We start from the raw sequence: 27,687 nt of genomic DNA on the forward strand, positions 1-27,687 counted from the left end.
TCCTCCTGACACCTTGATCTTGGTCCAATGATACAGATTTTGGACCTCCATCTTCCAGAGCTGTGAGAGAATAAATTTCCGGTGCTTTTTTTTTGCGGCACTTGGGCCTCTCACTGTTGTGGCCTCTCCCGTTGCAGAGCAACAAGCTCCGGACGCGCAGGCTCAGCGGCCATGGCTCACGGGCCCAGCTGCTCCGCGGCACGTGGGATCCTCCCGGACCGGGGCACGAACCCGCGTCCCCTGCATCGGCAGGCGGACTCTCAACCACTGCGCCACCAGGGAAGCCCAATTTCCGTTGTTTTTAAGCCACCGAGTTTGTGACAATTGCTAGAGAAGCCACAGGAAACTAATACAATCACCTACCTGCTCTGAGCCGCCATTTCCTCACTGCAGTCGTTCCTGCCTCGCTCGGAACTTGGGAGCATTACGTGGGAAAATGTTTGTAAAGCCTCCTGCACAATGCTTAACATCTAGAGGGCGCTGACACAAATTCCAGCATCACCCACATAGCAGCACATCCATACACACAGACACACACCTTCAAGCTTCAGCTCAGACACATTTAAAACAATTGTCTTCAAGGGTGCTTTGTCCCTCTTTGCCATATAGTCCCAATGGATGGACACGTTCTTATTTGGTTTCCTACTTGGTCCGGCAGCCTTCCCCTGGGGAAAATAGTTTGGCTTATCTTTCATTTCATAACGAGGGAATATAAAACCCAGTGAACCCTTGAAAACTCTCACTAATGGAAGAATTAAAGCTATCTGAATTTGTGAAGCATCTTAAACATGCACTAGTTTTTAAAGAAATCTGGAAAGTGGCTACAAAGTACCTATCTGGACTGAGCCCAACAAAAGCATTTTCTAGGAGGAAGGATCGGGGGTGTGGGGGGGTCATCTCTGATAAACAGATAATATCCTTTGTAATTATCAGAGCTATTATAACCAGGTGGCCCTACCAAGGTACCTGTGAGTATCTGCAGTCTGTTCCTTTAGGTAAATGAGACTAATGGGAAAACACTGCCATTTGGTTACAGTGGGAATTCATTTTTATGACTAATAATAACAATAGCAAACATTCCCTGATTGTTTACTCTCTGCCAGACATTTGTTAAGACTTTACATACATTATCTCAGATACACGTCACCGCAAGAAAAGAGGACTGAAGCTCAGGATGTGGGACCAGGATTAATACGGGTCCGTGGGATGCCGGAGCCCACGCATTTATCACTAGCCCACACTGTCTCCACTGACCACCAGCATCCCAGACCAGTGACACTGTGGACCAGAACTGCAGCTAGACGCACCCCTTATCCACGGCCCTCCCCAGGGTACACACCAGAGACGTCTGCAGGGCCCCGCCCCTGCCTCTGTTACCATAAATCCCGAACCAGGACGGTCTGGAATTGTGAGGTTTTTGTTAGGATATTAGCTGGGCAAGCAGCTAAGGTAAAAGCGTTGTAACAAAGTGGAATTAAAACCACATGGCTGTGGAATCCGCAGGTCTAGAGAGAGAAGGGGAAGCGGAGAACCTGCATTATTGATGGGCTCGTTCCTCAACAAATGGAGCATCAATTTCCATTGAGCACTTTAGTCAGACCCTGAACAATATAAAATGTGGGGCTTGAGTTGGCTTCCTCCCTCCCTCCCTCTCTCCTTCTCTCCTTTTACGTCTCACTAGCTTCGAAAAAACAAAAGTGACGCGGCTCTCAAAAGTATACATAGAGTACACCAGGTTTTTTTTTTAAGCAAGGAGATTTGGCGGTAATAAGAGTAAACAATAAATAAATAAAATACAGTTAAGATTGTTAGACGACAAACTGTATACCTGAAGGTCCCAGGCATCTGCTAGAATTGGGCCACACATTTGGCCATGACCTCTGAGCAGCCTCTGCAGAGATAAACATGATCCATCCAACATCATGTGATTCTGACGGGAAATCAATTTAGTGGCCCCTCCTCCCCTCCATAGGTGTGTTTGTGACAAAATCAAGGACTGCTTCCTCCTGGACACAGTGGTGGGTCCAGCCATGCTGTCATGGTCCTCCCTGGAAGACCCAAACTGTCACCTGCCAGAGACATCAGGGAAGATGTTGGCTGCTGGAAGCCTTCATGCCTGCTGCGCAGATGACACTAACGATACTGCTGGAGTTCCTGGATCCAGCTATGCCTGAAACCCTTTGTCCACCCCTGGATATTTCAGTCTTTTTTTCTGCATCAGCTCATTTGAGTTTGATTACTGTCACTTAGGAATGAACTTAAGGGTTGTGACTAGCTGTGAAGGAAAAAGCAAAAATAAACACACATCACAGTCATTCAGGAGAAGTACTAGAATTCCCTTAAGGAGATTTTCCCATGGTACAAAAAAATCTCTACTGATCTTCTATAGGTCTTGATTGTTCAAAGCAACCATCCATGCTGAAGAATCATACATTTCCTCAGCATGGTATTCAGGATCTTCATGATCAGGCCCTGCTAGTTTTCACTCCTCTCTCCCTGTATAGCTCCATGCCCTTTCTCTCCAGCCCAATAAAAAGAACGACCTACATGCCACTCCTAAGCACAGCACGAGGCTCCTGCCTCTTGCTTTTGTACATGCTGTTCCCTCAGCCTGGAAGGTCCTTCCCTTCCCTGGTCTGCCTGCCAAATTCCCACACATCCTCAAAACTCTAAGTCAGTAATCACCCTCTTCCCTGCTAGCTGAAGCAATACGATATTTTAAAAATAATCTGATTCTATTTATATGAAATGTGCATAACAGGCAACTATATAGTAGATCAGTGGTTGCCTAGGGCTAGATGATGGGGGAATTTGGGGATGATGGTTAAAGGGTATAAGGTTTCTTTTGGGGGTGATGAAAAGGTACTAAAATAGAGTGTGTTGATGGTCACACAACTCTGTGAATATTCTAAAAGCTACCGAACCATATACTTCAAATAGGTGAATTGTATAGTAGGTGAATTATATTTCAATAATAAAGACTTTTTTTTTTTTTTGGCCACACCAAGCAGCTTGTGGGATTCTTAGTTCCCTGACCAGGAATCGAACCCAGGGCCCCTGCGGCAGAAGCACAGAGTCCTAACAGTTGGACCGCCAGGGAAGTCCCCCTCAATAAAGTCTTTAAAAAATAAAAATAAAGATGAGACTATACTATTAAAAAAATAATAAAACAAATAATACCGAGATATTATAAACTCAGCTTCAGAAATAAGTAGTGTGAGGACATAAATTTCCCTCCATGCCCACCCCCAATATTCTGCAGACCCCCATGCAAGTAACCAACCGAGCCCAGACCCTGCCCATGAGCAGAGGGTCCTCAGCAAGGCACTGACATTCTGCTCCCCATCAACTCCCTTTCCTGCTGTAACCAGCAGGAACCGTGGCAGGTAAAAGGGACTCACCGTGGGCAGCTGGCCCGATAGCAGGTGGCTGTCCTGGGCCAGCATGTTGGACACCATGATGGCTGGGAGGTCCATGGCCTGGTAGGAGTAAGCAGGGAGCAGCCCGTTGGGCGTGAGGCCGTGGCACAGTGAGTGGTAGCCGGCTTCGTGGTCCCCCAGGTGCAGGAGGGATGGCTCAGGGAGGTTGGGAGGTGTTATTGGGGGGATCTCATAGTCTTCGTTGCTCTCGTTCTGGCTGTTGTAGGTCTAAAACATCAAAAGGGCATGTTGTTGAGGGTCAATGTCTTACAGCTGCAGAACAGGTTTGACAGCACCAAAAATAGCAACAATGACAACCCCTTGGCAAAGGAGAGAGGGGATGATCCCTCTGCAAGGCACACAGTCAAGATGGCCCAGTCAGACTCCTGACCCATCCCCAAATGGGTGCTTCCTCCTACTGTACAGCCTGTATACAGAAACCTGCCCTCCTGGAGAATGGGGTCAGCTCCTGTTCACCTGTTCTTCTCTGTTTTCCCACCAGATCTGGCCCCTGCAGCCCACCATGAATCCATCTGTCCACACCCACCCATTTTACAGATGGAAAAACTCAGGTCCAAGAGGAAAGCGGCCCTTGCAGGGCCAGTAGAAGAGCTGGGAGTGGAGCTGAAGTATCCTGACTCCCTGCCCCATGGTCTTCCAGGGCAGCTGGGCGACCTTCTCTTATATGTTCCCAACTGGGTCCTCTCTTGGTCTTTCTCATCTTGGTAAACGGTAAAAACATTCCCCCAGGAGCACAAGCTACGAGCCACACTGGACACCTTCCTTTCCAAACATTATTTGTTCCTTTTTCCCACCTCACTGCACTGACCAGGAAGCTCCATTACAATGCTGAATAGAAATGGTAAGAGTGGACACCCTTGCTTTTTTCCTTATCTTAAGTAGCCCAATATTTTTACCACTAAGCATGATTTGCCATAGGTTCTTACAGGTATTTTATAACAGGTTAAGGGCATTCCTTTTTCTTTCAATCATGCATCAAATTTTAATTTTATTGAATTCCTTGTCCCTGCATCGACTGAAAGTCTCAAGTGACTTTTTCCTTGAATTCAGTTAATATGGTAAATTGCTACACTCGGTTTTTCTAACGTGAAAACAACCCTGCATTTCTGGAATAGACCCTACTTGGTCACTTTATGCATGATTAGATTTTGATTGCTGATATTCTGTTTAGGATTTTGGCATCTAGTTCACGAGTAAGATGGGCCTATGATTTTCCTTTTTCATACTGACTTTGTTGGGTTTTAGTACCAAGGTTATGTTAGCCTGGGGAATCATTCCTCCTCTTCTGTGCTCTGAGAGCGATTAGACCTAGGAGAAGAGTTATGTGTGAACTGCAAGACGGATCCAAGAAAACATGAAGGAGAAGTTTCAAGGTATAGAGGACAAAGTGAGGGTGTCTAATGGACATCTGTTCAATCAGCCTTCTGGAGGGAGAACAGTGAGAATGGGGCAGAGGAATAACTGAAGAGATAATGGTTGGGAATATTCCAGATGAAGGACACCAAAGGTCCTGGTGAATATGATAGTAAATCTTACAACAGTCATAAAATATAATGTGTAGAGAAGGAAAAAAACATGAAACCACAACAGCATACGAGAAATAAATCTTCTAACATCCTTATATTCTTTGGTAAATTAAGTATGTGTATTAAAATAGCTAGGGCAGTTGAAGCCCATTACAATATCTGGGTCTTGGTGGGTAGGCTCTCAGTAAATATTTGTTGGATGAGGTCACTGAGGGGGTGGGGATGGGTAGGATTCGAGTGGAGTTATGGTGGGAAGAAGGCCCACATGGTCTCTAAAACACCTGCTTGTTGTTAACGTCTCTCTTCTCGGGCATCTGTGAACCTCACCACAATTCCTGGGGAAGAGCCCTAGACTGCCCTTTATAGCCACAGAAACACGCTCCGAGAGGTAGTGCCTAGCCACACGCATGCCCCCACCTTGGACCCAGAGCCCAAGCCACCTCTTGCTTCCTGGCTCCCTCTGGAGGGATCCTGTGAGATTATTTCACGGGTAGGCAAACAGCAGGCCAGGAAGCAGTGACCTTGCTGGTGGCAAAGGGCATCCGGAGCCATCAGGAATAGGATCCAGTCTTCTGACCCCAAGATCTGGCTCCTTCCTACCACATGAAGTTGCTTCCGAGAGCTGGTCCAAGCTGGACCGTCCCCTGCCTAGTTGCTCTATATGCATACAACCAAAGTTATATATCTTGTACTGCACGATCTTAGCCTGTCATTGCTCTCTCTCAGCTCAGTTTCCATACTCGCACAAAGGGGGACAGGGGATGGGCTCATCCACCTTTCAAGCTCCATGGCTAAGTATACACATTAGCTGTTCTATCGATATCCATGGGATTTCAATCCAATTTGACGGGAGTCCCCCAGCTGGTGCCTGGGAGTAACAGAAGGACCAGGAGAGGGCCCAAGGAAGATCCCGTTTCTCCTGATCAAGCTTGACACATAGGTGGAAACCATGTCCTGGTAGGTCTCAGCTCTACCATAAACAATTTCCTTGAGCAGTTTTTTCAATCAGGGAATATAAATATCTAACATTTATTGAGCATATAGTATGTGCCAGGTGTGAGCGCTTTACAAAAGTTTAATGCATTTAATTCTCACAACATCGTTGTGAAGGAGGTTCTGTTATTATACAGCCATTTTATGGATAGAGACACTAAGGCACAGGGAGGGGAATCCACCTGCGAAAGTCACACAGTTAGAAAAAGGTCTCACTCCCTCCTCCCCTAATTTACACTGTCTGCAAAGGAAGGCAACGCTTTCTAGTCTGTGACTTGGATCCTGAGACTTTGGGTCCTAACAATCCTGAGAGGCAGTGCCAATCAAGGCCAAACTGAGGGCTTGGGCACCAAGAAACAGGCTTTGGTCCAGCCTTGTTATTGATGAGCTTGGGAAAGTAACTCCTCCCACTAAAAGGTGAAGATCAAAAGCCCGTTTTCTTACACAGGACCCCAATCCAATGCTCTCCCTTACTGTCTCTTACCCAGAATATAGCCCCCATTGCTAGTTACTGATCACCCAATATATGGTGGGTGTTTTATGTGCACATCATCTCTAATTATTTTTTCTCCGTAATTTCCTAGGTGTGTAACAAATGGTATGTGTCTCTAATATCCCAGCTGTGTCTACAGTGACCTCCTATGTCTCCTTAATTACAAGTGTGTGTCACCTATGATCTCCCTAATTCCCCAAGTGTGTCTAAACTGACCTGGGACATCCCTCAAATTCCCCAGGGAGGTCTACCTTGATGTGGGTGTCTCCCTAATTCCCCAGGTAGGCCTGCCCTGAACTATTTCTCTTCCAGCTTTATTAAGATGTAATTGACATATAAATCTCAAATTGTTAAACGCATCCTGTATTTATCCTCATTCACAGGTCAAAAAATAATCCCCATTCACATGTCAATGTAATTGACATATAAATCTCTAATTGTTAAACGCATCCTGTATTTATCCCCATTCACAGATCAAAAAAATCAAGATCTAGAGGCTTCGCCCAGGTTACAACTAGGAGGTAACTGGGTCTGATCCGTATCTTCTCGTATTGCTGTGACAGTAGCAACCTCTTTAAGGGCCCTCCAAGCATCAGTCTCCCCCTCTGAGTCTATGTCCACTCTGCTCCCAGTGCCCATTCCTCAAATAAAGACCTTCTGAACACTCCCTGCCTAAACACTAGTATGTCTCTACTGAAAAAGAGACAGAAAGAGAGAGGTCCCTCTAAACATCTTAACATGGTCCCCAAGGGTGATGAAAATGCTTCAGATTGTATTTTGATGCATTTTGGTGCATATATGCAGGTGTTAATGTAACTTCACCTTTACGTGCCTCTCTTCCAAGACAAGATACCCAAAGGTCAAATGGTATAATTTTGTGGTTAAGGATATGAATGGTACATAATTTGGTGAAGGGAGATGGATTGCTCTAGGGAGCAGAGAGGGGAAGGGGGAGAAATACCCCCAAGAAATCAGAAATGGCTGGAGAGAAAGCACTCTGTACCCTTCTATGCCTGGCGCCTCGCTAGTAAACCCGCCACCTCTGATGTGAATGCAACCATCCGCCCCGTCTGCACCCTCACCAAGACAGCTGAGCAAGGCTCTGGCCAAATTTCACCAGAAATCACGCTCACCAGCTCTGCGCGGGATCTTCGTGCTGCTGGGAACCGCTCCCTCCCACCTTGTTAATCTCCACGATGATTCTCCCCAGAGTAGTCCTCTAACTCCCTTTCTGCCCCTTTGCAGATGACCAGTCACCTTCTACTTCATTCACAGGGAAAACAGAAAATAGCTTCCAAAATGTCCTGACACCAGAACCACAAACCTGCCCATCTGGCACCAACTTGCCTCCTGTTTTGATGCCAGAAGAGCCATCCCTACTTCTTCCGAAGGCCAGTCTCCCTACGTGTGTATGAATGGTCCTACCCCGTCCTTTCTCCCTCTGCCCCGAGGACCTTGGTCATTCCATTAACCGTCTTGTCCCTGGCTCTTCGGCCTCCCCTCCCTGCTGGACTGACACAGGCTCAGCTCTCTGGTCTTACACCCCACCCCCTGCAGCTGGACCATCTCTCCTCCGGTCCACACCCATCTTCTGGAAAGGGCTGTCCTCACCCATCGGCTCCCCTCCCTTGTCTCCCATTCACTCCATAGCCCACTGCAACCTGCGTTCTCTTCCCTCCATGCCCTCACCAACCAGTGAGCTCCATGGCACCAGATCCAACTGGCTTTCTTTTCCAGCCACGTCTCATCTGTCCCCTCAGCAGTGACAGTCCAACGAATCCCTTTCCTTCATCTTGCAAACATCCCTCCTTTAGCCTCCAGGACCTCGTGCTTTCAGTTATCTGCCCACCTCCTTGCTTCTCTGTCTCCAGTGTCAACTCCTTCTCTGCCAGCCACGTTGGAGTTTCTTGGGTTCAGTCCTGAGGGTTCTGCTCTTCCTGCCCTACACCTTCTCCCCAGGTGGACCTCACACAGTCTCAGTTTCAACTTCCATCTTGATGCCGCATTTCCACCTCCAATTTTGGTCACTCATCTGAGTTCCAGATCTGAGCATCTAAATGCCTACTCAATGCTCCCACTTGATGTCTCACAAGCATCTCAAAGTGAACATGTGCAAAGCTGCAATCACGATGCCCCTTCCCCCAACCTGCACCTGTGTCTCCCTCATCCTCCACCCAGTTAATAAAGCCACGAACTGGGGGCTTACCTTCAGTCACCCCTCAAGTCCAATGAAACTCCCCTGAAATATCTTTTAAACCTATCCATTTCTCTCCATTCACACTATCTTGGTCCAGGCCACCAGCATCTCTTACCTGGGGAACCGCAACAGCTTCCTTACTGGTCTCCCATAGCCCACTCTTGTCCCCACCAATCCATTCCCTTCATGCAGCCAAACGGGTCTCTTGAAAGATGATCATCTCACCACATAACTCCCACACTTACAAGGCTTTGACGGCTCGCCTCTGTCCTAGGATAAAGTCCATAGAACCAAACATGGCTTGTAAGTCTTCACCTGGCTTGGCTCCCATCACCCTTCTAGCCACAGGGACCTTTCCTGCCTCCAGGCCCTCACACAGTCTGTTCCTTCTGCTAGAATGCTTTGCCCGCTCTTCCTTCATCTGGCCCATTCCTACTCATCCCTCCGCCATAGGTTTGGTTTAAATGTCTTCCCTGACACTCTCTAGAGTGTCACACACCCTGCATTTCTTCTTGGAAGTACTCATCAGATTTGTAGCTAACTTCTTGTATAATTATGTGTTTAATGTTTAATGTGAGTTCTGCCGGGACAGCCCTTATATGTCCTGTTTTCCAGCAACTGGCACAAAGTCAGAGCTAAATAATTAGCTGGATGGGTGAATGGGCCACGTCCTATGGCAGGTGCCATAAGCATGCATCTCACTCGACCTTCGTGACTGCGCTGGAGGTGGCCATTACGCTGCTATGTAGCAGTAGCCATTAGGTATGTAGCCATTACTGCTGCTACAGGAGGCAGTACAGTGTAAGTGGTCCAGTGCCGTGAATTCTGGCTCTGCCACATACTAGCTGTGTGGCTTTGGGCAGGTTACTTAACCTCCCTGTGCCCCAGTTTCCTCGTATGTGAAAAGAAGGTAATAACAGTATATACTGTAGGGCTTCTGCAAAGAGTAAATGAATCAACATGCGTAAATTGCTCAGGACACCTCCTGGCACAGAGCCAGCCTGCTCCAGTGACGGTTGTTATTGCTGTTGTTATTGTCCTTGCCAGGAGTTTCAGAGACATTAAGGAACTTCCCCAAGGACACAGGACAAGTAGACAGCAGCTCACCCACTCGGTATCCTCACTGTTTTGCCCACCGTGAATGTTCCTAACTCCTCACACCACAGGTCTGTGCAGCACAGGGTGATGTCTGGCTTCAGCCTGACCACCGAGATGGGTGAGGGGCTGACTGCCTTTAGATGGCACTCAGCCACAGGTATCATATCATCCCGGAAAGCAGAGTCCCAGGAAGCCTTCCCCAGACCCTCCCACAGCAACTCCCCTCCTCTCATTCCCCCTCCACAGCCTCATCTGTGCTCCCCATGGCATCCTTATCGCCTGCAATGATTTGCGACTCTTTCCTTCCCTTTAGCTTGTGTCCCCTCCCCACAGACTCCACGGGGGCAGGGGTTAAGGCTGTCTTGTCACCAATGCCTAGCACACAGTCGGTGCTCAATTAGAATGTGATGAATGAGCACATGAAATGGGAGGACGCACCAGGCTTTGGGTTTAGACTTTACCTGGGGGTTTCCATATCTGCCCCTCCCAACAGACTGGAAGTCCCTCAGTCACCCACTGTTCATGTCTGTGGACTGTCACCTTCCTCTCTACTCCCTGCACCCACAACAGGTGCTGTCACATGGCATGTGACAGTAAATGCCAAATGACTGCACGAGTCCATGCCTTTCATTTAAAACACCAAAACCCTAACACACTGGAACCAGCCCAAATGACCAGAAGCCTTTTCCAAAAATAAGCATATGTTGCATCAAAATATTGGAATCACACAATTATGACAATTCACTTAAAGAGGCAATTAGCACACTTAACAATAACTAAACGTGCAAACGCGTACATGCCTCCTCTGAATGCAATTAAATCCTAAACGCATGACACCTGAATGCCACCCCAGCCTGCTATGGATTCATACTGTGTGCCAGTCTCTGGACCCGGTATTTCCACACGCTTTCTCCACTGAGTCCATATGAGCTCCGCAGGGAGGTGACTGTTCTCTCCATTCTGCAGATGAAGAACATGAAGCTCAGAGAATGAAGGTGTCCCGAGTTATTCTTGGGGTAACAAGAATTATTGTTGGGATTCAAGCCCATGTCTTGTGACTCTGAATCCATCATTTTCCCACACTGGGTCAGAGACCTATTCAAGACTCATATTCCTCACTTCCTCTAAGTAAGAAATGAACCACTCAGTGATGCCTAATTTGCTCTCCAGCACGAGTGTCCTCATGAGAATATAGAAAGAGATGCCAAGTTGTAAGAGCTCTAGAAGCTAAAAAGATTAGCAAATCTTACAGGGAAACTTCTGTAAAGAGTTGTCTTTTCCTATCCACCCATCCTCTCTCAAACACATTCCAGGGACTTCCCTGGTGTTGCAGTGGTTAAGAATCCACCTGCAAATGCAGGGGACATGGGTTTGAGCCCTGGTCTGGGCAGATCCCACATGCCGCGGAGCAACTAAGCCCATGTACCACAACTACTGAGCCTGAGCTCTAGAGCCCACAAGCCACAACTACTGAGCCCGCATGCCGCAAGTAATGAAGCCTGCATGCCTAGAGCCCATGCTCCGCAACAAGAGAAGCCACCGCAAGGAGAAGCCTGCGCACCACAACGAAGAGTAGCCCCCGCTCACCGCAACTAGAGAAAGCCCACACGCAGCAACGAAGACCCAACACAGCCAAAAAATAAATAAGTTAATTAATTAGTTTAAAAAAAAATGCATTCCAATCACATTTTCATCCCACCATCCACCAAAACTGTCTGGCAAGGTCGCCAGTGACCTCCATGTTACTAAGTCCAATGGTCAGATCTCAGTCCCAACTGTCCACGTTGACCTTCTCAGAAGCATTTGACACACTTGGCCACCCTCCTTCTCCTGGGAATAAATTTCTTCAAGTGATTCTAGGACACCACACATGTTGCTCTTCCTAAATCACAGGCCTTTTCTTCTCCATGTCCTTTGCTGGTTCCCATTCTTTCCCTCAACCTATTAATGATGTCACAGAGCTCAGATCCCAGACCTCTTCACTAAATACACTCAGTCCTTGAGGATTTCATCTAAACTCCTGGCTTTAAATACAATTTGTATGCTGCTGACACCCCAGATCATATCTCCAGACCAGACCTCTCTCCTGAACTACAGGTTCATAGAGCCCACTGTATTTGACACCCTTGTTTGGATTTTAATAGACATCTCAAATTTAACACGTCCAAAAGAGAACCTGTCAATCCATGGTTTTCTCCTCCTCAGCTGATGGCAAGTCCATCCTTCCAACTGCTCAGGCCAAATGCCTTGGAGCTATCCTTTGACACCTCTCTTTCTCTCATACCCTACACCAAATCAGTCAGGAAATCATATTCACCCCACTTTCAGAACAGATACAAGATGGAACCTTTACGGTCCAAGCCACCATCCTCTTTACCCTGGATGAGTGCAGTAGTCTCCTACCTGGTTTCCCTGCCTCCGCCCTTGCTTTGGTCTATTCTCATTCAGAGACCAGAATTATCCTGTTAAAATGTGAGGTCATGTCATTCCTTTGCTCACCACCCTCCAGTGGCCCCCTTCTTACTCAATTATAACAGGGTCCTCAGCAATTCCATTCCTGGGCATATATCCAAAAAAGACAAAAACACTCATTCAAAAAGATACATGCACCCCAATGTTCATAGCAGCGTTATTTACAATTGTCAAGGTATGGAAGCAAACTAAGTGTCCATCAACAGATGAATGGATAAAGAAGACGTAGCACATGTGTGTGCATATACATACACACACACACACACACACACACTACGGAATACTACTTGGCCATAAAAAGAATGAAATTTTGCCATTTGCAGCAACATGGATGGACTTGGAGGGCATTATGTTAAGTGAAATAAGTCAGACAGAAAAGGACAGACTGTATGGTATCACTTATATATGGAATCTAAAAATACAACAATCTAGTGTATATAACAAAAAAGACCCAGACGTACAGATACAGAGAAGAAACTAGTGGTTACCAGCGAGGAGAGGGAAGGGGGGGAGGGGGAGTATAGGGGTGGGAGTGGAAAAGGGTTATTATGGGATTATATGAAACCATGTGTGTGAAACTTGTGAAAATTGTGAAGCACTGTAGAGTTTAAAGAATCTTTCATTCAATAAAAAAAGAAGAGGGTCCTTATAATGGCTACATGGTCTACTCCCCCACTCCCACGTACATCCCTTTCAGCTTCCCGACATCACCTCCTAATATTCTCCTCGTTCATGCCAGTCTGGCCACACTAGGCATGATTCTGTCTCAGAGCCTTTGCACTGGCTGTTCCCTCTCTCTAGAATATTCTCGTCTTAAATATTCACTGAGCTCATTCCTTCACCCCTCAGGTCTTCACTCAAACCCCTGCTTCTCAATGAGGTTTAACCTCACTGCTCAATTTAAAGTCACAAACCATCAGCCACACTCTACTGTTTGTTTGTTTTTATCTCTTGTTACTTCCTAACATCCTGTATACTGGGTTGGCCAAAAAGTTCATTCAGGTTTTTCATAAGATGTTAAGGAAAAACCTGAACGAACTTTTGGCCGACTCAATATTTTATCAGTTTATTATGTATTACCTGTCTCATCCCACTAGACTATCAGCTCCACGGAGGAGGAGATTTTCACCTGTCTTGTTCACTGCTGTATCCCCAATTTCTTCAACAGTGCCTGGCATGTCATGAGTACTCATAAAGTATTTGATGAATGAATGAATGAATAAATAAACAAATGAACTACTCATCAAATGCCAGAAGAAAGAGTGGTAAGAAAATGAATGGACTGGCAAACCATGAAGATACCCCCTTCTAAGGAGAAGGCTTACTTTTGGCTCTGATCCAAGGGTAAGACACAGGTTGAATCAGTCCAGCACTCCTCCCTTCCTGGAAGTGGTGCATGAAAAACTGTTATCGACTGTCCTTTGTGGGGAGTGAGTGGGAGTGGGGAGGAAGAGGCAGTGAGGCAAACAACAGGGCTAGGAGGTAGGGCTTTACCAACACGTGACATCTACCATACAGATGTGTGTTAGGAGGCTGCTAGAATCACCTTATTTCTCAATTCGTCCATTTGTGCTTTTCTTTCCAAATCAACTAAATAATGAGAACTCAGAGCAAAGCAATATGGCTGGGGGAGAAGGGGCATCCAGGAGACTGGCAGGTTTCTCATGCACCAATTCTAGGAACGGAAGACTACTGGACTGGTCCAAATGACCTTTGTGGCTTGCGCTTGGGTCAGAGACGGGTGAGCCTTCTCCTGGAAGTCCTAGGAGGAAAGGTCTTAATTGAACATCAAAGCCAATGAGTCCTTGAGATAGGGGAATAAACAAGCAAGGGAGCAGCCTCTGGGCCTTGAGAAAGGGATGGAGAAGAAAGAATCTAAGAACATCCATTGGACCAGAAGCCTGTCACAGTGATAAGCTTATGTTCCATGAAATTATCAGAATAAACTCATTTGCTTACCACAATAAAATAAGTGAATCAAAAATTCAACCATAGGAAGTAACAAATATATATATATATAGATAGATAGATAGATAGATAGATAGATAGAGATATATTCTTTTAAATAACCCTTTCCGAAACAAATACTTAAAGCTCAAACCTAGAGAATGAAAAGAAAATCAAGAAAGGGATTCTAGAAGGAGTGGTGAGCTGAAAAACTACTACAACTATATTAATTCAAAATAGCTGTTGATACTACAATTTATATTAATTCAAAATGGCTGTTGATAAGGTGACTGCAGGATTCAATGTGACTATCTTATAAGGATTCCTAAAATAGAAGAGGTATAGGACAGAATTATAAAACTAAAAATGATCACAAACTAAAAATCAACAGGATTTTGCTAGAAGCTATGCCTTCCTTAAAGAAGACTCCAAATACTGATTAGTTATTTACAGTGTAAGGAAAATTTAAGTTTAAATATTTTGTTCTAATTTTTTACACGTATTGAGTTGAACTTCACATAACACAAAATTAACGCTTGCGTGGCATTTAGTACATTCATGTTTTGTGAACACCACCTCTGTCTAGTCCCAGAATATGTCTGTCATCCCCAAAAGGAAACCCCATACTTATTAAGCAGTTTCTCCCTACTCCCCTGGTCCCAACCCCTGGTAATCACCGATCTGTGTTCTGTCTCTGTGGAGTCACCTATTCTGGATAGTTTCATATAAATGGAACCATACAATATGCGACCTTATGTGGCTTCTTTCACTCAGCATAATGTTTTTGAGGTTCATCCATAATGCAGCACATATCAGTAGTTCACTCCTTTTTTATGGCTGAATAATATTCCACTGTATGTATAAACCCAATTTGTTTATCCATTCATCCACTGATGGACATTTGGGCTGTTTCCACCTTTCAGCCACTGCGAATAGTGCTGCTATGAACAAGTTTGTACATATATTTGTTGGAGTTCCTGTTTTCAATTTTTGGGGGTATATAGCTAGGAGTGGAGTTTCTGGGTCATATGATAGTTTGATGTTTAATTTATTGAGGAACTGTCAAACTTTTTTCCACAGTGGCTGCACATTTTACATTTCCACCAGCAACGTCTGAAGGTTCCAATTTCTCCACATCCTTGCCGCCAACGCTTACGTTGCATTATTTTTATTATAGCCATCCTAGTGAGTATGAAGTGGTATCTTATAGTAGTTTTGATTCGTATTTCCCTAATGACTAATGATGTTGAGTATCTTTTCATGTGTTTTTTGCCATTTGCATATCTTCTTTGGAGAAGTGTCTTGAAGTCTTTTGTCCATTTTTAAATTAGGTTTTCTTTCTGTTGCAGTATTGTACGTGCTCTTTATATATTCCAGATACTAGACCCTTATAAGATGTATGATCTACAGATGGTTTTCTCCCATTCTCTTTCTTGATAATGCCCTTGATACACAGATGTTTTTAATTTTCACGGAGTCCAATGCATCTATTTTTTCTTTTGTTGCTCATGCTTTTGATGTCCTATCTAAGAGTCCACAGCCAAATCCAAGGTCAGGAAGAGTTACTCCTATGTTTTCTTCTAAGAATTCTGTGGCTTTAGCCCTGAGACATAAGTCGTGGATCCATTTTGAAATAACTCTTGTCTATGGCATGAGGTAGAGTCCAACCTCATTATTTTGCACATGGCTGTCCAATCGTCCCAGCACTATTTGGTGAAGAGACTGTTCTTTCCCCATTGACTGGTCTTGGCACCCTGGTTGAAAATCAATGGACCACAGATGTAGGAGTTTATTTCTGGACTCTTATTTCTATTCCATTGGTCTATATATCCATCCTTATACTATTCTATTGTGAACCACACTGTTCTGACTATTGTGCTTTTGTAGAAATTGGGAAGTGTTCTCCAACTTTGCTCTCCTTTTGCAAGATTGTTGTGGCTACTCAGGACCCACTGCAATTTCATATCAACTTGAGGATCAGCTATTCCATTTCTTCCTAAAAAGGCCGGTGGAAACTTGATAGAGATTGCACTGCATAGGTAGATGGCTTGGGGAGTACTGCAGTCTCACCAAAATTAAGACTTCCAGTTCATGAGCACAGGATGTCTCCCCCATTTGCTAAGGTCTTCTTTAATTTCTTTCAGCAGTGTTTCATAGTTTTCACTGTTCAAGTCTTTCACCTCCATGGTTAAATTTATTCCTAAATAGTTTATTCTTTTGCATGCTGTTATATATGAAACTGTTTTCTTAGTTCTTTTTTTTTTTTTTTGGATTGTTCATTGTTGGTACGTGGAAACACAACTGATTTTTGAATATTGATCTTATACCCCGAAACTTTGCTGCATTCATTTATTATCTGTTTATCATAATTTTAAAGAAAAGAAGAAATTCCACACTGCTGGAGGAACAACAATAATAACAACAACAAATGGAAAAGAAAATAGAACCTGATCAAACCAACAAAAATCTGAAAAGAAAAAAAGAAAATAGAAATGAACTATGAAACATGATAAAGAACCTTCAAAAAATGACAGTATTAAGACTAAATACTAGTAATCACAATAAATACAAACGATTTCAATTCTTTTATTAAAAGATAAAAAATTAATATTTTGATTAAAATAAATGAATCTAGCATGTGACATTTATAATAAGCATGCGTGAAATAAAGTGACACAGAAGGTTAAAACTAAGCAGATATATCAGGCAAATAAAAAGCAGAAGTGGCAAAATTAATAACAAGTTAAGTACAATTTGGGGCAAAAGGCATAAAAGAGACTAAGAGTAATACTTAAGTTGATAAATGACACAATCCACTAAGAAGAAATAACAGACATAAACTTTTATGTAGACGGACAAACCACAGGAATATAAAACGTTGAAAAACTGTGAGAAGTACAAAGCGGATTTAACCAAACCATAAACATGAAGAGATGCTAACACAACTCTTCAAAAACTGACAAACGAATCAGATAGAAATGAGTAAGGACAGAAGATTGAATAGCACAATTTCCTCTCTTGATTTGTCTCAAATTTAAAGAACACACATTCTTTTCAAATGTCCATGGAACACTTAAAAAACATGAGTATGTAATAACTACTCAGATAACCTCAAACTGTTCAAAAGGCAGGGATGATATAAGCCACATTCTAGGATCTAAATGCACTAACCTAGTTTTTAATTTAAAAAAAAAAGAAGGGAGAGAAGGAGGGAGCAGAAAAACATGGAGGGAGACAGACCCTCCTAAATACTTGGGCATTTTAAAAGCAATCTTCTAAATAACTTTTGGGTTAAAGAGGAAATCACAACTGAAATTACAGACAATGAGAACACTACCTGACAAAACCTGTAAGAGGTGGACAATGGAAAATTTACAACTTTTTACCTAAGTGAATTTACTGGAAGATAAGGAAGACAAAATAGATGAATTCAGCACTCAACTCAAGAAGCTAGAAATAGGAACAAAAGAAACCAAAAGTCAGTAGAAGACTAATAAAATAGAAAACAAACTTTAGAGAAATACAGGAAAGAGATGGTTTCTTGAAAAGGCTAACAAAAGAGTAAACCACTGACAAGAAAAAGAAAAAAGGACACCCAAAAAAGGAATGAAAAATACATTGATTCTTTGAAAGTTGTTGAGAATTCCTTTGTGACAGAGTATAAGGCTATCATAAATGTTTTTTATTTTCAGCTTCATTCTGTTGTTTAAATCTTCTAAATAACTATTAGTTTTCTTTTTCTGTTTGATCTATTGGTTTCTGAGACAGGTAGGTCAAAACATTTCCACGATTGTGATGTCATCAATTTCTTCCTGTATGTCTGTCTATTTTTGGCTTCATATATTTCAGAGCAATGTGGTTAAGTATTTACATATTAATGATTATCGTATCTTCTTGGGGAAGGGTACCTTTCATTATTCAATGGTTTATCCAATTAGTGCTTACTAGAAAGTTCTCAGACTGACATTTGGATTACCCATTTCCATCACCCACCCCGATGCTGTATAGGCAGAAGATTCACTGAGGGGGGATCTATAGGAGTAGAGTGTGATTTGGCTTTCCCTCCATCCTGAAACCCCACTTTCGAGCCAAGTGAGAAAGACCCCAGTAGCGCAGCTTGTTGGGACTCGGAATGCAACACAAAAGGGGAGGCGGCACCTCATTCCGTGGCGAGTCTGGTGAGAAAGAAAGAGCTCTCAGGAGGACCCAACTTGTGTCCCCAGAGTTGAGAGGCTCTGTGACTAGAAGGTTTTGAAAGATGGGAGGAGAGCAGAAGCTGCCTGAAATGTCAGGGCCAGGAGAGATTGAGAGAATGAGAGCGAGTCAGAGAGCAATCTGCACGTCCCTGGTTTGGCAAGTTAAGGATATGAGTTGCTGAGGACAGGTGAAAGCTAAGGACAATGGCTGGCTGAAGGCATCTATAGAGGTCCCACCCAAGATGGTAGCCTGACAGGGCAGGGGGATCTCAGCAGCAGGAGGTATGTCAACAGGTATACCACCCACAGAGCAGGTCACAAGAGGTGAGCTGCAGAGTGAATCCCCAGCTCAATATGCCCCATGGAAAAGAGCCAGCGTGTGAGAGCCTGCTATAGCAGCAGGCACGGAGGGTAGGACTTCAACAGTACTAGTCAGCAAGAGGTTTTGACCCTAGCCCTTAATCCTGCCTTACCCTGTCCTGACCCTGGAATCTCCAGCAGCATCACAGGAAATGGGAGTGGATGGAGAGGTAACAGACCACCCCCATGTCCACTGCAGGTTTCCAAGACAATGAGCCAGGAAGGAAAGAACATGGGATGGACCGCTGCTTTCTTGTATCCTGTGGAGTCCAGTCCGCTGAATAACCCAGAGTGACAGCAACAACACCTTATGTTGACACAGGACTTTGGGGTTCCAAATGCTTCCACATATTACAAATATTTTCCCATAAAAGCCTGAAGATTCTTGGAATACATAATCAGTGAGTACTTTTTCTTTTTTAATTCTACAGAAAGAACGCTGTCTTTGGACCTAGACTGACCTGGGGGAATTCCAATCCTGCCACTTACTTGCTGAGGGACCTTTGGCAATTTATCCCAACTACCTACTCCCGAGCGTCTTTATCTACAAAACCCCACCTAACAGCTGAGAGAATTATATGAGGAAACAGATGTGAAAACACAGGAACAGAAGTCAACACAAATCCCCTCCCCGGCCCCCAAGGAGGGGAAAAAAGAAAGACCTCAGGGTGTAAGCAGAACAAGTGTTAAATATCTTTTCCATTTTGGAAACTGAGGTTCGAAAAGGCAAAATGACTTATCCAAAGTCACACGGGTAGCATGTATGGTAACAAGGACAAGAAGCCCTGACTGTCTGGGGCCAACACATACTCTACCATTATTCATGCCCCTCCTCGCACGTACATCAATCCTGATTAGCCCAGGACAGTCCTGCTTTATGCCTCTTGTTCTGGGGTAATTTTTAATAGTGCCTTCTTTCACTTTAAAATTGTCCTGGTTTGGACAATAAACTATATGGCCACCTACCATCCTAACAAATTAAACCTACACCCTATAAAAACATCTCAGCTAGAGGACTGGCATTCAATTCAGTGTTTCCTGACTCTGTTTTCAAAACAAGGAAAATGGCATCTTACCCAAACCTGAAACCCCATCAACTGGATCAGGGCACCCAGCGCCATAACTTCTTATTATGTGTACAGTAATTTTATGGAATTCAGTGGGGACTGAAATGCAATTTTGTCAGGATTGTCTGTGTCCATAATGACCGAGTCAAATTAATCATCTTGGATAATACCCCTGTGTCACCCGTCCCAGAGATATTTAATAGAATCTTTCTGATTCATGTCTCGCAGACCATCAGATCTGGAGTATTGCCACCCTTCTGAAAATCGGTACAATTATGTCTTCTTGTTGGGCTATCATTTTCCAGGACTAAAAAATGCTTCTTAAAAATAAATAAATAAAATCCCATGCCACATATAAGTGAAGCAGGAGTGAAAAAGCCATATTGTTAAAATTAAATGTGGATTCTGGAGGTGGTGGGGGGAGGAGTATGTAATAGCTTTTTAAGCCTCTATTTACAGACAGAACCTCCAAGTCATGGCAACACGGACGGAGGAGAGTGTAGAAAACTCTCTCACTGGTGGGCCTGATCCTGAAATGCTTGGATCGCAGCAGACAAAGGCATCATAATGTGACAAGGACAACCAGTCACACTTGACATGAGTTTTGTTTACTAAAACTATATCTGGGAACAAACATGATAATCCCTGTATGTTTTTTTGCTCAGAAAATTATCTGAGTCACTTTAAGGTTCTGGCAGCTTTCCAGACTGATACACTTGTGGGGAATGTTTCTGGAAAAATGAGGAATTAGCAGTGGGGTTCCCTTCTTTAGGAGGAATCAGTCCCAGCAGAACTGAAGTAGCAAGGCTGGGGATAACCTGGGGCCACAGCTTTTGAGTAAGAGGGAGTGGCCTGAGCAGTAGGCATTACCCCATTTTACAGATAAGCAAGCTCACTTTTCCAGTAAGTGGCAGAGTTTTATTTTCATAACATATTTTTTTACAATCACATATCCAACTGCCTCTTTGACACGTTCCCTTGGATGTCCTAGAGGACAGGTCTGCAAATTTTTTCTGCAAAGGTACAGATAATAAATCTTTTTGGCTTTGTGGGTCAGTCTCTGTTACAACTATTCAACTCTGCCGCTGTAGCATGAAAATAGCCATAGACAATATTGAAACTAATGAACAAAGCTGTGTTCCAATAAAGCTTTATTTACAAATGACAAGTGGTGGGCCAGATTTGGCCCATGGGCCATGGTTTGCTGACCCTTGTCCTAGAGGTGGTTTTTCTTCTCCATAGAACTTTTAGCATCTAACACACAATATTCTTGACTTTTTAAAGGTACTTATTGCCTGTTCCTGTCACTAGAATGTGAATTCTGCTGTTTGGTCACTGATTATCCCAAGGGCCAAGGACAGTGCCTTGCACATAGTAGGGCCTCAATAAACATTTGCTGGATGAAATAATACATGAATGAATGAGAATAGGGGTTTTGGACTATTGTGTTTGCTGCTGTATCTCCAGCACCTAGAACACTGCCTGGCACACAGTAGGTACTCAGTAGACTTTTTTTTAAATGAATGAATGCATGAATGAATTTACTGATGGCCCACTGTGGTAGAGGGCTGGGCTCTGCACTATTTTCCCTGTAAGTTCTAAGAAGTCAGCAAAGGTCTAAGGTGGTCTTCTCCTTAGAGATGCTGCTTAGTACAAAGTAATTCTAACTTGACCCATGAGGGTCTCTTGGTTCCCTGTCCCCATCTTAGAAATCATCTTCCCATGAATGTGTCTCAATTCCAGCTCTACCCTTGGCAGTCTGTGTAACCTTGGGAAAGTCACTGCTCCTTTCTGGGCCTCAGTTATACCACCTGTGAAAAGAGGGATTTGGACCAATGGATTTTTTTTTTTTTTTTTTTTTTTTTTTTGTGGTACGCGGGCCTCTCACTGCTGTGGCCTCCCCCGTCGTGGAGCACAGGCTCCGGACGCGCAGGCTCAGTGGCCATGGCTCACGGGCCCAGCCGCTCCACGGCATGTGGGATCTTCCTGGACAGGGGCACGAACCCGTGTCTCCTGCATCGGCAGGCGGACTCTCAACCACTGCGCCTCCAGGGAAGCCCTGCTGATATTTCTGATGCTGTTTTTAGTCTCCTGTGCCCAGCACGTCCTGGGTGGATGACTTTGGCAAGCTGTTTTACCTTCCTGAAAGTCAGTTTCTTCATCTGTAAAATGGGTACTTTAATAGCACCTCATGGTGACTACCATTTGCCATGCACCAAGCCCTATAATAAAAACTTTGGGTATAAATGTATCTTATTTACGTCTCCCCACATCATTTTGAGGAACTTCTAAAGATAAAATTGAGGCTCAGAAAAGTTGGTTGACTTGTCCAAGGTCGCCCAGCCATGAAATGTCAAGACCAGAATTTGAGCCCAGGTCAGTTGGTCTTCCCCTGTCATTACCTTTATAACTCATCTGACCAACAACATCTCTCTATTGTTGCCCATGATGGGCTGAAACCTCACTCAGAGCCACTAGACTCCATCTCAGGGGCCCCTTCAGCCTAGGGGCGACTCAGCCTGGTGGGGGAGACCAGTCTCTGGCCACTTGAAAAGACACTAGGGACTTTCCTGGTGGTGCAGTGGTTAAGAATCCACCTGCAAATGCAGGGGACACGGGTTCGAGCCCTGGTCCAGGAAGATACCACATGCTGCAGAGCAACTAAGCCCACGTGCCACAACTACTGAGCCCGTGTGCTACAACTACTTAAGCCCGCGTGCCTAGAGCCAGTGCTCCGCAACAAGAGAAGCCACCGCAATGAGAAGCCCACGCACAGCAACGAAGAGTAGCCCCCGCTCGCTGTAACTAGAGAAAGCCCGCACGCAGCCAAAAATAAATTAAATAAATAAATAAATAAAAAGACACCAGTCCCTCCTAGAGTCTCAGGCAGGGGGTGGAAGAGGCTGACCCATCAAAAGACATAATCTAGAAGGTCCCTCAGAGGCACCCATTCAGCCCACATTCACAGATGCAAAAACCAGGGCTCAGAGAGGGCACATGACCTACTCAAGGGCACACAGTGAGAGAGGCTGAAGAAGCCAGAGCCAGGACTCAGCACCATCCTGGAAAGGTCCCCCATCTGGCCCATTTCGACTTCCTGATCACTGGGTGACCTTGCATTGCAGCAATGAACAAGTGTGTTAAATCAGGGACTCTCCTACCCTCCCCAGCAAAGACTCAGGCCCTACAGAGGATGCTGAGTTGCGGGTGGCTGGGAGTGGCCGAGGGGTGCTGTTTTAAAGAAAACCCTTGAAATTATGTCTCCAACCCAATGCTGTTCCCTCCCCCAACCCATAAACTTCCTGCACCATCTTCATTGTTTCCATCCCATTTAGAGAGAGTGAACGTTTCCTGGGATTCAATTTCTCTCATAATAGTTGGAAGGAAACAAAACTACATGCTGTAAACATTCACTGCATTGTACGAGAAACCTCAGCATTACGGGGGAGGTGTAATAAGTGCAGACCCAGGTCTCCCACCCCCAAGCCCCCGCCCCACAAATCCATCCCCAATGCCTCCCATGCCTGTGCCCTCAAATATCTAAACATCTCACAGCCAGGAATCTAGAGCTTTAAAATAAATATATATATTTTAGCTATTGGAATACATAATTAAGATTGGTGAGGTGTAAGTACCGACTCCTTCCCAGCGGTTTTCTCTCAATGAAAACAAGAGAGGCTGGGCCATTTTTCTGAGCACGTGTGTAGGACAGATGAGGGAACATTCCTTAGTTCAGCCTGACATATACTCAATTCTCTCCATATACACATCATGGGTTTTTTTTTTTTCCTTCCTTGCATTTTCTTCTCCAGCTGCGAAGTGATATTAAATTTCATCAGATTTGAACAAAATCTGTGGTCTTGAAACAGTTTCCCTTAAGGCCCTTCATATTTATTCAGAATTCATGAATCATGTTCCGATAACAGAACCGTAATTATTTTTAAAGTGTGATGTTTGTGGCTTTAATAGGAAATGCTTGCAAAAGGCCTTTTCTCTTTGCTTGTTTGTAATCTTAGCAGTAATCACTGCTGTTCCCTTCTCTGCACCACAGCAGGCAGAACACAATTTCATTTTCATATGAATCGGGAGCTCTTCACCCAGGTTTTAATTAAAGCAATAAAAGCCATGTCATCTTTGCCCTTTACGATGTACACAGATTCAGAGGCCAGAGTTACTAAGCCTAGAATCTTAGATTTCAACAGTGGCAGGAGGTCTCTGGGTCCCGGGACATTTGCTGGAGGTATTTTTGTTTGTTTCAAAAAGACTCAACCACCCCTCTCTCTGTGGCTACAGTTTCCTTCTCTGTTAAACAGGAAAGCAACCATACCTACCTGAGATGAAATGAGACCAGCCACGGAAAACATTTAGCCCCAGTGCCTGAGCCCAAGGAATTTCCCAGTAAATGTTCATTAGCAGCAGCAGCAGCATTATTTAGGGCTGGAAAAAGCCTACAGACCATCTGCCTTCATTATTCTCAGGAGGGGACTGAGGCTCAGAGAGATACCAACACCAGATGAAGGGAACAGGGCAGAGCTGAACCTGGAACCCAGAGGTCCTGGCTCTTTCCTCGTTCTGGGCATCCTACACTGCCCCCTGCTGGAAGGAGGCTGCGCATCGACCCAGTCTAGGTCTATGCTTGACCCAAGTGGTAAGAAAAACAGACCAGGCACCCCTGGGGATGGGGCTGACATCCTTCTCTTTCTCCAAGGTCCCATCCAGACTATTGTCTACCTTCCCTACAAATCCCACCCCACCCCACTCAGCTCCATCAGCATCCAGCGGCTCATCCATCTCCAGCTCACCTCCTTTCCCCATCATGCTCCCAGCCTTCAGATCTAGGCTCTGACTTCCCATCCATCGCAACCCAGCACCATCCCAAGTCCCTTCAGCTCGGCCACCACGTTGATGCTGGGCTCTCAGCTCCTCACTCCCCAGGAACGTCTGCTCCACTCTGTCAACACCCCCTCCCCAGACACACCCAAGACTCCATCAATGCCCATGGCTGCTCACCTTCGAATCACCACCCGCTTCCCACTCCGTGACTAAGGTGTCCTCACTGTCCAGCACCTCCCTCAGGGATTCTCTGAGCCTGGGGTTCCCTCTCTTCTGTCCTTACCCAGCTTGGATTCCCTGGTCCTTCACTTCAGTCTCTCTTGGGCAACGAAGCTTGAGTGTCCTTCTGGTACACCTGCCTGGCAAATCCTTGCCCTGGATTCACCCAACTGTCTGCCCTTACAGCACCTGCACCAAGAACTCAGTCTTCCACAAGCCATAACAAATATCGCAGACCGCCCCCATCCCCTTAGACCTCCAGTGCTCTGACTGTCAGCAGGTGACCCAGCAACTCACCAACCTCTCTGAGAAGACAGGTGCATACAGGGGCGGACGCCCTCTGCTCCGAGCCATCCCATCTACAAAGCCACACTCCTTTCCTCCTTGGTCCCTGCTTCTGGCCAAGGCCAGAGCTTCTACCTCTGGGCAGGACCCACCCCTCCCACCCTCTCCCAAAACTTAAGCCATCAATTAACTCTTTCCTGTCCTGAGCCCTGAGCATCACCTCTTTTCTGGATGCCTTCCATCAAGATTAATTCTAAAGACTCTATCATCTTTAAAAAATCCTTCCCAGGAGTCATCTCACTGAGTTATGGTCCTTGCTCTTGTCTTCCTCAGCTAGACTTCTTAGACATTGTCTAGACTTGCCATTTACGTCCTCACCTCTCACTCCCTCCTCCATCCACCCTGGGACCTGTAGGACATCCCCTACACATCAGAACTGCTTTTTCTGAGGTCCAGGATGACTTTCTCTTTGCTAAAACTATTGGACATATCTCAGTTCCTATTCCAACCAACCCCTCAGAAGCATCGACCTTCTGCTTCTTCTTGTTTAAATTTTATTTAATTTTTTGAAGTGATACTAAATCCTCATGGTTGAAAACCCCTGAAAAGGTCAGTGAAAAGTCTTTTTGCTACTCTTGTCTACCTCCCAGTAACCAAAACACACACACACACACACACACACACACACACACACACACACACACGATGTACAGTGTCACTTTTACTAGTTTCCATATATCTTTCCAGAGTTATACAAGCACACAGAAACATACATTCTTACTATCCTTTTGGCATAAATGGTAACATACTGTACTTACTGTTCGCCATCTTGCTTTTTTCAGGAAATAATGTATCAAAAGAACTCTATCACTTCCAGCCACACAGTATTCCACTTGATATATGTACATAATTTCTGTAACTAGTCCCATATTACTGCACATTTGGGGGTTTTTTTTCCAATTTTTTTGCCACCATAAACAGTAACAAAATGAATAATCTTGAATATGTCATTTCTCATGTATACAGATATATCTGTAGGATATATTTCCAAAAAGGGAATTACTGGGTTAAAGGGTAATGCGTTTGTAATTTTGATAGATGCTGCCAATTATCCTTTCATAAGGGTTATACCAATTTACTCTCCTTTCAGTGATGTATAAAAGTGCCTCTTTCCCCTCAGGGGCTCCAACACAGTGCGTTATCAAACCTTTGGATTCTTGCCAATCTAATAGGTGAAAAATGGTAGTTTTGCTTCTCTTATGAACTATTTTTAGCATTTTGTCATATATTTAAGATATCCATTTATATTTCTTTCTCTGTAAACTATTAGTTCATATCTCCTGCCCATTTTTCCACCAGGGTTTTGAACTGATTTCTAGGAATTCTTTATATATGAGGGAAATCAGTCCTTTCAGTATACCATAAGTTGAAAACATTCTTGCCCAATTTTTCATTTGTCTTTGACTTTACTTATGGTATTTTGAACATACCAAAGTTGTTTTGTATTTTAATTTATGGTCAATTTTTATGTCTTCTCTTTTAAGACTCTGAGTGGTGGAAATGCCTTTCCCACTCTGAAGTTGTAAAGTATACTTTAAAGATTTTTTTTTCTGGTGCCTTTATGGTTTCCTTGAGTACATTTAAATCTCTGATTTATTTAAAGTTTATCCTTTGATAGGGAAGTAGCTGGATCCAACATCATTTTTCCCCAGATCCCCTCCCTCCTTCTTGGAACACTGCCATTGGCTGCTAAGACTCCATGTTCTCCTCCTACTTCCCCAGCCACTGCTTCTCAACCTTTCACAGTTGTCTTCTCCTCTACTTTGCCTTCAAATGTTAGAGCCCAACATTTAAGAGTCATTGGTCCCCTACTCTTCTCACTCTCCTCTCTCTCCGTAAATTTCGTTCTCTCAAGGTTTTAATACCATAAGCTGAGGACTTCCAAGTTCAGTTCCCCAATGAGCTCTAGACTTATACAACCATCTAGCTACTTAGACATCTTTACTTGGATGAACATCTCAAATGGAACATGTCCAAGTCTGGCCTCATCAAACCTGCACCTCCCTAGACCATCCCCAGCTTAGAAAGCTGTACCATCGTGCTGGGAAAGAGACTCATCATCGAAGCCTGGGAGTCTCCTTTACTCCCCTATTTCTCTCTCCCTCTGCATCCATCATCATCAAGATCTTCCGGCTTTATTTCCAAAATACATCTCAGATCCATCCACTTCTTCCCATCTCCTCTTTGCCTCTACACAATCTAGGACAATACATCATCCTTCACTTGGACTATTACCACACCCTCCCATTTGGTCTTCCTTTATCCACGCTTGCCACTGAGAGCTTTTAAAACTGCAAATCTGATCACATCATTCAATCTCAGTCTCTCTCTGTCTCTCACTAACAAAGCCCAGTAACTTGCTTTGACTAATAAAATATGCTGGAAGTAGTCATGTGCCAGTTTTCTCTCTCTAACACACGCACGCACACACGCACACGCACGCACACACGCACACGCACGCGCACACGCACACGCACGCGCACACGCACGCACGCAAGCTC

The 27,687-nt window shown here is 44.5% G+C and overlaps 1 protein-coding gene across 2 annotated transcripts in view; it reads right to left on the reverse strand.

Moving 5' to 3' along the window:
- Positions 1–27,687, reverse strand: part of TOX2 (TOX high mobility group box family member 2) — a 131,913-nt gene that overhangs the window by 43,254 nt on the left and 60,972 nt on the right. For both annotated transcript variants that reach the window (XM_060123356.1, XM_060123355.1), the window contains exon 3: positions 3,402–3,647. In XM_060123356.1, the coding sequence (XP_059979339.1) occupies positions 3,402–3,647 (246 nt within the window). The remainder of the gene's footprint in view (positions 1–3,401; positions 3,648–27,687) is intronic.

Source organism: Lagenorhynchus albirostris, chromosome 15 (assembly GCF_949774975.1).
Source record: "Lagenorhynchus albirostris chromosome 15, mLagAlb1.1, whole genome shotgun sequence".
Lineage (NCBI taxonomy): Eukaryota > Metazoa > Chordata > Mammalia > Artiodactyla > Delphinidae > Lagenorhynchus > Lagenorhynchus albirostris.